Source organism: Equus quagga, chromosome 14, assembly GCF_021613505.1.
Source record: "Equus quagga isolate Etosha38 chromosome 14, UCLA_HA_Equagga_1.0, whole genome shotgun sequence".
In the NCBI taxonomy this organism is placed as follows: domain Eukaryota; kingdom Metazoa; phylum Chordata; class Mammalia; order Perissodactyla; family Equidae; genus Equus; species Equus quagga.
The window spans coordinates 92,245,947-92,259,100 of NC_060280.1; the positions used below are offsets into that span (position 1 = coordinate 92,245,947).

At 53.2% G+C, this 13,154-nt stretch overlaps 1 protein-coding gene across 4 annotated transcripts in view; it reads left to right on the forward strand.

Annotated features, from left to right (window-relative positions):
- Positions 1–2,126: 2,126 nt before the first annotated feature.
- Positions 2,127–13,154, forward strand: part of INSR (insulin receptor) — a 128,055-nt gene continuing 117,027 nt past the window's right edge. For 2 of the 4 annotated variants that reach the window (XM_046684741.1, XM_046684743.1), the window contains exon 1: positions 2,127–2,624. In XM_046684741.1, the coding sequence (XP_046540697.1) occupies positions 2,525–2,624 (100 nt within the window). In that variant the 5' untranslated portion in view covers positions 2,127–2,524. The remainder of the gene's footprint in view (positions 2,625–13,154) is intronic. The other 2 variants (XM_046684740.1, XM_046684742.1) reach the window with 1 other exon arrangement.

Here is a 13,154-nt window from a genome sequence, read left to right on the forward strand (position 1 = left end):
GCTTCGTTGTGGGTCCTTCTTCTTGTGGCATGTGGGATGCTGCCTCAGCGTGGTTTAATGAGCAGTGCCATGTCCGCGCCCAGGATGCGAACCAACGAAACACTGGGCCGCCTGCAGCGGAGCGTGCAAACCCAACCACTCGGCCACGGGGCCAGCCCCTCCACAATTCTTGATACCCTAAGATTGCAGCTACCTTCTCTTTGGACTCCCTGGGCTCATTCTTACCCCATCATAGATGCTGAGATATTATTGGAAATAAAATCTGATTATCTTAACCCTTTAATGTAAACTTTCTAGCAGCTCCCACTGCTTTTAGGATCAAGGTGATGGCAGTGGGGGGAACCCCATGGTATAGCCAAGGTTCTACCTCTCCTAGTTCTGCCTTTGAGTTCAGCCTCCTCTCTTCCCTTTCTGTGCTCCAGCTACAGCGCCTGGTTCAGTTGCCAGAACACCTGCCTGTCCTCCTCGGGGCCTTTGCACATGCTGTTCTCTGTACCTGGAACACGGATGCTCCCCATCACTGGCTCCTCCTCATTTTCAGATTTCAGTTCCAAATCACTTCCTCAGAGGGTCCTTCCTTATCCCCCAGGCCCCACCTTATAACACGGATGATTGTTTAATTAATGGCCCTCTCCCCTGCTAGACTGTGAGGTCGACAAGGAAATGGACTGTGTTTATTTTGCTCGCTGTAAACCCCTACTACTTATTGCATGTTGATTCTTCCATTCAACAAATATTTATTACGCAACGGGTATGTCAGGTACCCGGTGTGAAATAGCAAACAAGACTGACAACATTTCCCCGGGGAGGGACGAAGAGACACACACAAAAAATAAGTGAGAATTTCAAGTGGAGATACTGGGGGTGATATAAATCTCAGGGAAGGGAACAAAGAAAGGAATGGATGGTTGTGGTCACGGAAGGCTCACAGGAGCAGAGAGGTGGAGCCAGGCGCTGGAAGGACAGGGGGAGGGGACGGCCTGGGTAAAAGCCAGAGGCAGAAAGAGTTTTGGCGTCTTGGAGAAACAGCGGGCCCAGCTCCTCAGAATGAATGCCTTCCGCCTAGAATTGTGTTGAGGGCTTTCTCGTGCTTTATTTTCCGTGCAAGTGCCCAAATCTGACATGCAGGCATTGTTACATCCATTATACAGGTGAGGCCAGCCCCAGAGAGTGAAGTCACCCATCCGAGGCTACACAGGAAGTGTGAGGGGTGGGGAAGCCAGATTCCCACTGCCACTCCGGCTTCCTGTACTTAAAGCCCTTCCCCGCTTCACTAAGGTGGGCTGACCACCGTCGTGCCCTATTCTCGAACGACGTTTGCTAGACATTCAGACGCACATGGACTTTGGGTCTGCGTATTGAAAATCGGGTGTGTCCACCTGGGCGGTATCCGGGGTCTCCAGCGCCTGGTTTGCCCTTTTGCGAGGTTCCGCACGTTCTCCCAAGTATCATTTCTCCAAGTGGAACCCCATGCAGCGCCGAGGGGCCCCGGCCACCGAGCGCACCGAGCGCACGGGGCGCGCGTGCACGTGGCTGTCCCCAGGGGCCCGGCGCTGGGCGGGGGCGCACTCGGGGTGGGACATCGGGGGCGCCCGCGCTCTAGGACAAGACTCACTGGGACGAGGGGGAGGCGAGTGCAACATTTAAGGGAATACCAAAAAAACCGAGTGACCAAGATCGATAATATTTTCATGTAATATTTTTTAAAAAGCAAACTGAATTCCCCGAAGTCCACGAGGGACAAAATAGCAAACTGTTAAAGACGGGATCCGTCTCGCTGGCTCCGGCATCTGGGGCGCCCCCAGGCTCTGGGACCGGAGACGCGGGGCTGGCTGGGGCGCTCGGGCCGGGAGGGGATCTGGGGCGCCCCTCGGCTAGGGCGCGCCCGGGGCCTCCAGCGCGGGGCCCAGAATAGGGAGGCCGGCGGACGGGGCGGGGCGGTGCCTCCCTCTGCGCGGCCTCCCTCCACCCCTCCCGGGCCTCTCCCGGGCGCCGAGTCCCTTCCGAGTCCGGATCCGCGCCGCCTTTTCCCGCGGCCCGCACGGGGCCCAGCTGACGGCCGCGTTGTTTACCGGCCGAGCAGCCCTCGCTCCCGCCGCCCGCCCGCCACCCGCCAGCCCAGGTGCCCGCCCGCCCGTCCGCGCGTCCGTCTGTCTGCGCGTCCGTTTGTCCGCGCGTCCGCAGATCGCGGCACAGACGCGCTCGGGGCCGAGAGCCGGGAAGCCAGGGCGCAGCGCGGGGCTCCGGGCCCTGAGATCGCGGGACGGGACCCGGGCCGCAGTGGCTCGGGGTCGGGGCCGCCTCCGCCGGGCCGCGCCGCCGGATTTGTAGCGGCCGAGGCCGTGCGCCCCTCCCGGGGCTGATTCCAGGAGGCTCCCGGGCGGGGGCTGTGATCCGAGGGCCGCGGGCTTGGAAGAAAAGGACGCGCGGCCCCCAGCGCCTCTCGGGCTGCCGCCTCGGAGCATGACCCCCGCGGGCCGGCGCCGCGCGCTCTGATCCGTCGGGACCCCGCGCTCCCGCAGCCATGGGCGCAGGGGGCCGACGGGGGGCGGCGGCCGCGCCGCTCCTGGTGGCCGTGGCCGCGCTGCTGGTGGGCGCCGCGGGCCACCTGTACCCCGGAGAGGGTGAGTCTGGGGGTCCGGGAGTGGGCGGGGAGTAGCGCGGTGGGGAGGGGACCTCTCGCCAAAATGGAGCCCCCGCTGTGGACTGAGAGCCCTCCCGGGTGGCGAGGCGGGTGGCCGGGGCGGTCACTCCGGTCCCGCGGGGGGCGGGAAGCCGCTGACCTTGGTCTTTGCCCGCCTGGGCTCGCGGCTCCGCGCCCCGAGTGCCGGCCCCGAGCTGGAGAAACCTTGCGCCAGTGTCCGCCCTGCTGCGGGGCGCCTTCCCGGAGTGCGCCTCGGACCCGTGCCTGGCCCTCTCCGAGCCCAGGTCGCTCCGGAGAGGGGACACGCGTCCTCTCTGGGTCGCCTCCGAGAAGTGGGGTCACGGAGTCCGGGCGGCCTCGGAGAGGCAAGTGCGCGGGGCACACACGGTTTGAAGTCAGAGTCGAGAGTGACAGACGGGGGTCCCTTGGGCTCCCTTGGCCGTAGAATCCTTCCACCCTCTTTCTGGGATCTAGGCCCGTGGCTACCTCGGACCTCAGGTCCGTGTTTACACTTTGGGGTTCTGTTTCCAGATGTCCGGAGGCAAACTCTGGCGCCTTGACAACAGCACGGTCATAGTAGCAGAAATAGTGGAGGTTTTGAAAATCAGGATTATTGTAGTGGGTGTCAGCAAATGCCACGGGCTGATCCATCCCATCTCTCTGGACCCTCAGAGTGGTCCCCAAAGGCTGAAAAAAAAAAAATACTGTTGTTTGCCCATTTCAGAAAGGAGTAAATTGAGACTCAGTGAGGACGTAACTTGCTTGCCCCAAAGTCAGTGCCAGAGGGAGAACTCGAGCCTCCCTGTGGTGCCCGCCCCAGCCTCTGGACTGCTGCAGGGTGTCCGGCGTCTCCTTGCTAACGGCCCCCCTTCAGCTCTGCCCTCCGTGAAGGGATCTTTACCTGTCAGCCCCAGGAGGTCTCTAACCTTGGTTAGCCTCTCATGACCCCTAACCCCATGGGCTTCCCTCCTGGGTGTCCCTGTGCTGGCAGCAGACGGAGGCCCACCCCGACCCCAGCATCCTTCTTGGACCTGACAACAGGCCCTTCTGGTTGTGGGACGAAGATCGTTTAAGAGAAGACGGCTAGAGTTTCCCACCGTGGTGTCTGAGGCTCGGCTTTAAAAATATCTGTTGGGTTACTTCTTCAGATTTCTCCATAAAAGGAAATCAGTCGTGATGAGGAAGGGGTTGGGGAGGAGAGGAAGAGGCTCCTGGGTCCCCCGACGGTGAGTGAGGTGCGTGAGAAAGCACACATGCGCCCAGGAGTTGACAAACCGGGTTTGCTGAGCACCTCTGCCAATTACGCAACGTCTCGATGCCCCTGTGTGCCTGAGGTCCAGTGGGCGCTCCATGAAGGAAGGGTGACAATTGGTCTAGGATCTTGTTAAGAAAATCGAAGACGAGTTGTTAGAGCTATGCCAGGCTTTGTGGATGTGTGTGTGTGTGTGTTTGTCTGCACATACACGCATGTGTATGTGTGGTTCCCTGCTCCTCTGTTCCTTGTAGCTTTGGTAATTAATCGTGGATTTGTGCCTGGGCTTCCACGAATGAGCAGATGGATTTACCACTTCGTTACATGTTAACAGTTTCCCGAAGGGCAGAAGCTTCTGTTTATTTCATTCTCTGTGACTTTTCCAGAGCCTAGAACAGTGCCTGGCACATAGTAGGCATTTGCTAAATATTTCATGGTTTTTTATATTTTAAAAAATTTTATGTATTTATTAGTGAGGAAGATTCGCTCTGAGCTAACATCCGTTGCCAATCTTCCTCCTTTTCCTTTTTTTTTTGCTTGAGAAAGATTAGCCCTGAGCTAACATCTGTGCCAATCTTCCCCTATTTTTTCGTTTGTGTGGGAGGCCTCCACAGCATGGCTGATGAGTGGAGTAGGTCCACGCCTGGGATCCGAACCTGCGAACTCGGGCTGCAGAAGCAAAGCACGTGGAACTTTAACCACTTGGCCATGGGGGCCAGCCTCCTAAATATCTCTTCTTGATTCAACTCTTTTCCTTCGTGTTCTCACCGGTTCTCCAAGCCACGGCTCCTTTATTCTTCAAATAATACCTAAGTAACAACAATAAAAGCAAACGTTTGGCGGGAGCCGTTCCATACGCCTTGCATGTATGATCTCCGTTAATTCTCACCACAAGCCTGTGACTTGACGAGGTGGTTACAGAGCCAGCAGGCGGCAGAGCTAGGGTCAGAACCCCAGCTTGCAGAGTGCTGGGTTCTTAATAAAAGATTGTTCACTGGGGTCTCAGCCTCCCCATCCCTCCCTTGTGGTAACAGTTAACAAAATCCCACCAAATAAATGAGATGTGAGGCCCCTCAGAGGCTGGGGGCGGGGGGGGCGAGAAACTTTACAAATCGTTAATCCCTTACATCAGCTGAGACTGCATTTTGGCTGGGGTGTGCGGTGGAGGCAGATCAGCGTGATTTTTCGGGAATGAAGGGCTTTTTCTCCGAGATGTCGAATGGGATGCGCCACTTCATTCTCTGGTGGCGTCTCTGTTGCTTTGCTGAAGAGGGTAATGGCTTCCCCCTTCAATTCTCCTCGGATTGGCTGCCTCTGATCTGAGATCACTCGGGCCGGGGGCTAGGGGGCGGTGCATTGCAAAGTCAGAGAATGTAGGCAATGTGGGATTAATTAAAATGAAAACCCACAGAACTTTGGGGGGGGGCGAGTCCAATGAGTTGAATAATTGAGGTATGAGACGCTCGCTTTGGGATCCCCCCTCATTTCTCAGATCCCCCTCATTTCTCAGATCCCCTTATTTCTGGAGGGTGAGGGTTAGGGTTATCACGAGGGTGACGATTCTGGAGGGTGGCACGAGATGTTTCTCTTGCGTGTTCTCTTGTGCGCTCTGGGACCCTTGGACCAGAACTTTCACCTGCTCAGTCACCTCCCTGGGGTTACTCCTAACCTTTGCTTCTCTCTGGGAGACTTGCCCTTCATCCCTGCCCAACTCGCTCATAGAGGTCATCGGGGTGAGCCCACTGGGGTCCCCACCTCATCCCATTCCATTGCTGACTTCCATTCTTAATTTGGTTGGAGCAGGACCTCTCAACCTCAGTGCTCTTGACATTTGGGGCTGGATAGTTCTTGGTTGTGGGGGGCTGTCCTGTGTATTATAAGATGGTGGGCAGCGTCCCTGGTCTCTCCCGACTCCATGCCAGTAGCCCCTCCCCTCTGCATGTCATGACAACCCACAGTGTCTCCAGACATTGCCAGCTATCCCCAGTTGAAAACCACTGCATGCGGGGACATAACTTTCCTTGTCTGGGACACCTCCCCAGCTGGATCCCTGCTCTCTCCCCTCTGTTTGTTCAGGCATCCCCATGCATCCAGGAACCTTTCTCTTTCCAGCCTAAAAACACTCAATACTCTCCCGGACCCCATTACGCACCACCCACCTCCAGCCTCCCACTACCGAGCATCCCCTGGTCGGTCCTCACCACCCTCACCTTTCAGCCACTCCTCTGCCCATAGCATCTGGCTCGTGTCTCCATCACTTCGCTGATGGCTGTAGCGAAGGTGATCCCTCACGTCTCAGCTGGGTCCCTACAGCCTCACCCCAGCTGGCCTTTCTGGGTTTGCCACTGCCCTCTTCCTCCGACTGGAAGGCGCAGTCTCCTGGCCAGGTTTCGCTGTGCCTGGCTTCCTCCCGGTCCCGTCTCTCGCCTCCCTCTGTTCCCTTCCTGGGTTGAGATGTTAGCTCTGTCTTCCTAGAGTACTGATCCCTACTCTGACCCTCTCTCAGCCCACTTTTTTATTTGCACGTGGTCAAACTCCTTCATCTAGAACAGGGGTCGGCCAACCACGGCCGCAGGGCCAAACGCTGCCCGCCCACGCCGGTTTTTGTAAATAAAGTTTTATTGGCAGCAGCTATACTTGTTGTGTCTGCATCGTCTATGGATGTTTCTCTCCTCTAACGTTGGAGTTGAATAGTTGTGATCGCTTGGCCCCCAAAATATTCACACTTTGGCCCTTTCCAGAGAAAGTTTGCCGACTCCTGACTTAGAACAAACTTCTTGAGGATCATGACAACATGCCTGATGGCTTACGTGGTCCCTGGTACGATGTGAATGAATCAAGTTAAATGAAACACCCAGGGGTATTGTGTTTTCCCCTTTACAGAGAAAGCCGCCTTAAGGAAATTTCTACCACTTGCTGTGCTGAATATGTGGGTTCTGATGGTGAGAAAATAACAGTGATGTTCCGTCATAAACTATGTGTGTGATCTGAGGATTTATTCATTTAAACAATCATCTTGGCACTGAATGAGGATTCTTTGCCGTCAGTCCTGTCTCTAGAACCTAAAAGAAAGTGGCGTCTGCTAGGAGATTTTCTCTCCAGACCCCCTTGCGTTAATTTCTATTAAGAATACATCAGAGATGGCTTGGTTTATATTTTGTGATTGGACTTTATTTGTGTCTTTTTAAATTAAGATAACAAGTAATGCATTTTCATTGCAAAAACATTTACAAAAATATAGAGAGGAAGAAACACATTTCTCCTGCAACAATTTGCCCCTAAAACCATTTCGTTTGTATCCTGGGACGTGACTGTGCTATCAGCTTGTCTTTTTAAAAAATTTTTATTTTGGGGGCCGGCCCAGTGGCGCAGCAGTTAAGTTTGCCTGTTCCTCTTCGGCAGCCCAGGGTTCGCGGGTTCGGATCCCGGGTTCGGACGTGACACCGCTTGGCAAGCCATGCTGTGGCAGGTGTCCCACATAGAAAGTAGAGGAAGATGGGCACGGATGTTAGCTCAGGGCCAGTCTTCCTCAGCAAAAAGAGGACGATTGGCAGCAGATGTTAGCTCAGGGCTAATCTTCCTCAAAAAAAAAAAAAAAATTAAAAAACCAGACAGTGAAACTAACTTTTTTGGTGCATAGTTTTATGAATTTTACCCATGCATAGAGTCGTGTGGCTATCCCCACAATTAGGGTGCAGAACAGTGCCGTGACTGCCCAAGCTCCGTCGGGGTACCCCTTTACTGTTACACTATCCCCTCCCCTGCTCCCTGGCAACACCGATCTGCTCAGCATTCCTAGTTTTCTCTCTAGGCTTTAAAAAATATCTTATAATCGGATTAATATTCTTAAAATTGAAATTTTTAATTTAAGCAGTCATACGATTCTCATTATCCATGGATTCCGTATTTGTGAACTCGCCTAGTCGCTAAAATTTATTTGTGACTCCAAAATCAGTACTCTGAGCAGTTTTGCAGTCTCTCCGGGACACATGCAGAGCAGCAAAGAATTCGAATCTCACAACCGGCATGTTCCCAGCTGAGGTCAGACGTGGCTGGGCTCTCCCTTCTTGTTTCAGCTCGTGTCATGTGGATTCCACAGTCCTCAAGGAGGAAAACAAGTGTCCTTTTCTACGACATATCGAGAGCCATGTTTTCTGCCTTTCTGTGCTTTTTGTCGGTGATTTTGCTGCCTAAAATGGCCCCCACCCTTAGTGCTGAAAGGCTGTCTGGTTAAGCACAAGAATAATGCCAAGGAGGCTGCAAGGTGCCTTATGGAGAAAATAAGTGCGTTAGATAAACTTCGCTCAGCCACGAGCTGGGCTTAGCGCTGTTGGCCGTGACTTCCAGTTAATGAATCAACAATGTATCTTACATAAAGTATCCCGAGACAGAAACATACATGAGACAAGGTTATGTATTGATCAAGGGGTGAAAATATTCTAGCCAGAGGGTAGCAGAAATCTAACCATGTATTGCCTCTAGGGACAATGTTGCAGTATTTGCGAATTCAGTGTTTGAGGACTTAACTACCGCAAACACCGGGACTCAGCAGCCGGTGGTTTCCTATCACCGTGGTTTAAAAGTGGCAAATTGGGTTTGCCAAGGCCCGTGCAGAATCCTTTGGAATGCATTGGCCCTGTTTGTCCTCTTTTCATCTGTGCACAAGTCCTTGGTTACCCCTTGTAAAGCTCGTGCGATGACACCAACCCCCTGGCTCGTGTTTCAAGGAGGGGTGTCTTGTGTTCTGCTGACCCCGGGGTCTGGGGTGGGGAGTGGTGCCCCAGTGGCTTTCGGGATTTCAGAACCATATTTTGTTTCAAGCAGAGCAAGATTTGCTTTTCTGTATTGCCAAATGCAGACTGGACATGAGTTCCAGTTGGAGGTCGAGGCAGATTGGTGAGGATTAAAAACCCCACTCTGGGTTTTTCTTCCAATTCCGTCAGGGTGTGGTGTCACATCACAGTTTATGGAGAAGCCTCTGCCTTCTGTTCAGGACTAGGAGCCTGTCACCAGGAGATTCTTGCCTCCTACGCCTTTGTGGAAATGTGGAAAACACAGGTACTTTCCAAAACCTGCTTTTGTCAACAGTGCAGAAAAAATGGTTGGACCCAAAAGAATAAAGAGAGTAGGGCTACAGTTGTTTTCTGATGGTCTTTCCGTGATTTCTTGTTGCCAACGTGTTTTCAAAGATCTTTCCTGTTTCCTTGCAGAAGATCAGAAAAGGGATGAATTCTAAGTGAGGTGTTCTTTCCTAATTATATCCAGTTGCATTGTGTCGAAGTTGTATGCTGCTTTTTTCTTTTTACAAGATGCCTTTCGGTCTTGCAAGACCCCTCTTGGTTTTTTTTTTTTTTACTGTGTCTTCTGCGGCAGTATCTGTCTCTGTATAAATGAGGAGTTGGACTCCCGAGATGGCACGGAAGCCGCTTATGATCCTGTGATTTCGTGTGCCATGTCCTGAGGATTACAAACTGTGGAATTGACCGGAGGAACTAGCCTGGAGGTTCCAGAGCTTTCTGACAGGCTTATGGAAGGTGTTGGTGTCTGAGTGGCTGTGGGTCTTTGGTCCTCTCTCTGGTCCCCTGTCCTTAAATATTGGGTTCTCCAGAACCTTCCGCCTCCCATCCTTTTCTCCTCCCAGTTGCCCTGACTCTTCCGGGTTATATCACCTATTGTCACACTTCCACCAGCATCCGCCCCTCTTCTTAAGCTCCAGCCCCCCGTCTTCCCAGCACCCACTGGACCTACATCCGGGAGCATCTCAGAATCCTCACAGACTCCACGGGCCCCAAACTGAGCCAGCTGTCTTCCGCACCCCAAACTGGTCCTATCTCAGTTTCTCCAGGTTCGCTAACAGCGGCCCCTTACTTCTCCTCCTCTCCTCCGCCTCCCTGGGGACCAAGTCCCAATGTTGCTAATTCCCTAGTGTCCCTGTGGCCTTGCCCCTCTTCTCGCACCCACCTCCCGGATCAGCTGCCCCCGGCCACCCCGTATATACAGTGGTTCCAGCATGCCCCCATCAGCACCTTCTCTGCTCCATTGCCCAGTGGGTTTTTCTACTTCCTGCTTTGGTGCTCCTGTGGCTGCCAGCTAAGTCCTTTGCCCCGGCACCTGAGCCTGGCCGCAGCTGTGTGCAATCTCACTGCCCCAAGCTCATGGCTGCCGTTCCTAGGGGTTCTCTGTTCTTCATGCCTCTGCGTTTTTGCATGCTCTTCCTGCGCCCCCAGCGTGCTTTCCCCCCGTTTTGCCCATGGACGCCGGCTTCCTCCTCACGGAACCACGTCAGAGGCTTCCTTCCTGCCCTCTCTGGCTTCATCATCCATGCCTTCTCCTTCCCATTGGGTATATCCATCTGGGTGCCCAGAGACCTTGGTGTGTCCATTGGAGACGTGTTCTAGTGGCACGTTGGCTCCGTGGATAAATGAAACCGTGCTCCGAGTGTGGGTCGGAGGAGGGCTTGATACACGTTTGTGCAAAGCAGGAAGTGAAGTCTCACCCGGAGGGAGCAGGTCCTGGAGGGGATGGGATGGCTTGAAGCTAGGAGCAGAAAGTTTGCCTGGAGAAGAACTTCTGTGGACTCGATTGCACCCCCCCCCCCCCCCCCCCCGCCAATTGGTCTGTTGAAACCCTAGCCCCCAAGGTGGCTGTATTTGGAGATAGAGCTTTTAGGATGTAATTAAGGCTAAACGAGGTCATCGGAGTAAAGCCCTTATCCAATAGGATTGGGGGCCTTATAAGAAGAGGGAGAGAGAGAGAGACCTCTCACCAAGGAATGACCATGTGAAGACACAGTGAGGAGGTGGTTGTCTGCAAGCCGGGAGGAGAGCCCTCACCAGAAACTGACCACGTGGCTACCTTGATCTTGGACTTGCAGCCTCCGGAACTGTGAAAAATCAATGTCCCTTGTATAAGCCACCCAGCCTATGGCATTTTGTTGTGATGGCCCCAACTGACTAAGACAACTGAGGTCAGAATTGGCTCTGAAACATGCCAGCTAGGGACCCAGGTGGATAAAACGAGTGTGGGTCTAGCTTTCTTTGAAATTCCTTAGGGCCGGTCCACCTTGCTTACGGGGTTCCTTCTAGTAACAAGCAACAGCCCCAAAGAAGGCATCTGATTGCGTTGATCCTGGGGCAGAGTGCTTAGTGGAATGAGGCGGGCAGAAGCCTGGGGCTGGCAGGGGCCCTGCTGGAGAGGTGGGCCAGGTTGTGTAGGTGGTATGTCTGTCCTACTTGAGTCCCCTTTACATCCTTGGGTGACCTTGTTTAAAGTGCACATTCTCAGCCCCCTGGGTGAGTCGTTAAGTTTGTGTGCTCCACTTCGGTGGCTTGGGGTTCACCCGTTCGGATCCTGGGTGCGGACCTACACACCGCTCATCAAGCCATGCTGTGGTGGCGTCCCACATAGAAGAACTAGAAGGACCTACAGCTAGGATACACAACTGTGTACTGGGGCTTTGGGAAGAAAAGGTAAGAAAAAAAAAAGAGGACAAATGGCAACAGATGTTAGCTCAGGGCCAATCTTCCTCACCAAAAATAAATGAATAAATAAAAATGAAATAAAGTAAAAGGAAATAAAATGCAGATTCTAGGGTCTAGATCCTGGAGATATTGAATCAATTGGTCTAAAGCCAGGCGTTGGAATCTGCATTTTAAACCTCCCCCCCGCCCCCCGTGATTCTGATGCTGGTGGTCCACAGACCACGCTTTGAGAACCCATGTGTCATGGCTTAGGGCTCAGGTGCTGGTGTCCTAGGGAACTGTGTGTGATAGGCTGAATTATGTCCCCACAAAATTCGTATGTTGAAGTCCTAACCCCTAGCACCTCAGAATGTGGCTATCTTTGGAGAAAGGGTCTTTAAAGTGGTAATTAAATTAAAATGAGGTCATTAGGGTGGGCCCTGATCCAAGGTGACTGGTGTCTTTATGAGAAGAGGAGGTTCGGATACAGAGCTGTGCGAGCACGGAGGGAAGACCGTGTGAGGACACAGGGAGAAGATGGCCCATCTAGAAGCCAAAGACGGAAGCAACCCTGCCACCACCTTAATCTTGGACTTCTAGCCTCCAGAACAGGGAGAAATTAAAGGTCTGTTGTGTAAGCCACCCAGTCTGGGGTTCTTTGTTACGGCAGCCCCAGCAAACTAATATCCTGGGTTCAAATCCCGGGTCTGTGTAATCCTTGCTGTGTGACCTTGAGTAGGACACAGTCCTCTCTGAGCCTCTGTTTCTTTCTTCTTCTAGAAAATCCATCTCGGTGACATCACATGGTTTTCTGCCTGGTGCTCATGCCCCAACCTTGTGCACCCCCACCCCTCAGGGTACTGACTGCCCCTCGGTGTCTAGCAATTTCTGGTGGAGTCCATTTCACCTGCTACACTGTCCTTTCTTCCTGATGTGGCTTTCTTGTGTACCCTCTTGAATTCTGTTTTTCAAGCTCATCTCCCCTGCAGATCCGAGGTACGTGGAATTTGTGGGTCCCCTCTGGCCTTTTAATGTCCCGCCTTGTGAACATGATGGGTCAGGCATCGGCCTTCCTCACCCCAGGAGAGAGAACCCTATAGGGACCCCTTTGGTAACATCTTTCTGGGGGCTTTCTTCGACTTTCACATCTCCCACAGCTCCTTGCTGGCTCTTGGTTTGTTCAAGAGATCCCCTCCCTACATCCTCCAAGATTGATGACCTTGTGGGAGGTTCCAGAAAGATTGTGGTCTGGATGATGAAGGTCACATCATGGACCTCTTTGACCTCTAGGTCACAGGTTACACTATTTTCTTCCTCCATTCTCCATCTTTGATGGTCTGCTGTTCCCATCTGCATTCCTCTGTTCCAAGGTACCTGAGCATCCACTTCAGGGCCCCCGTCTCCCCTTGACTGGCCTCTATGGAGGCAGAGGGACCCTCCTTTCTACTCAGCTATCCCTTCATCTGGGCTAAAGACCCAGCCTCCTCAGGTCTCCTCTCTGTGGGCTGTGGCGTCTCCCATCAGTATTTTTATTGAGAATTTATGGGACAGTGCCTCAGCCCCCCACCTCCAATCCATCCCTTAACCCCCCCTCAAGCTGACGCCCCTCCACCAGCCACACTAGCTCCTTCCTTTTGCAAGACTCCTGGAAAGAATATCCTGCAGGCTCACTTCCTCACCTCCGATTCATTTTCAATTCCATTTAATTTTTTTGTGACTTTTTGATTATATGATCCCATCCCGCATCAAAAATTCACAGACATGAAGAGTGTTGGCAGTGAAATTCTTTTTCTCTTCT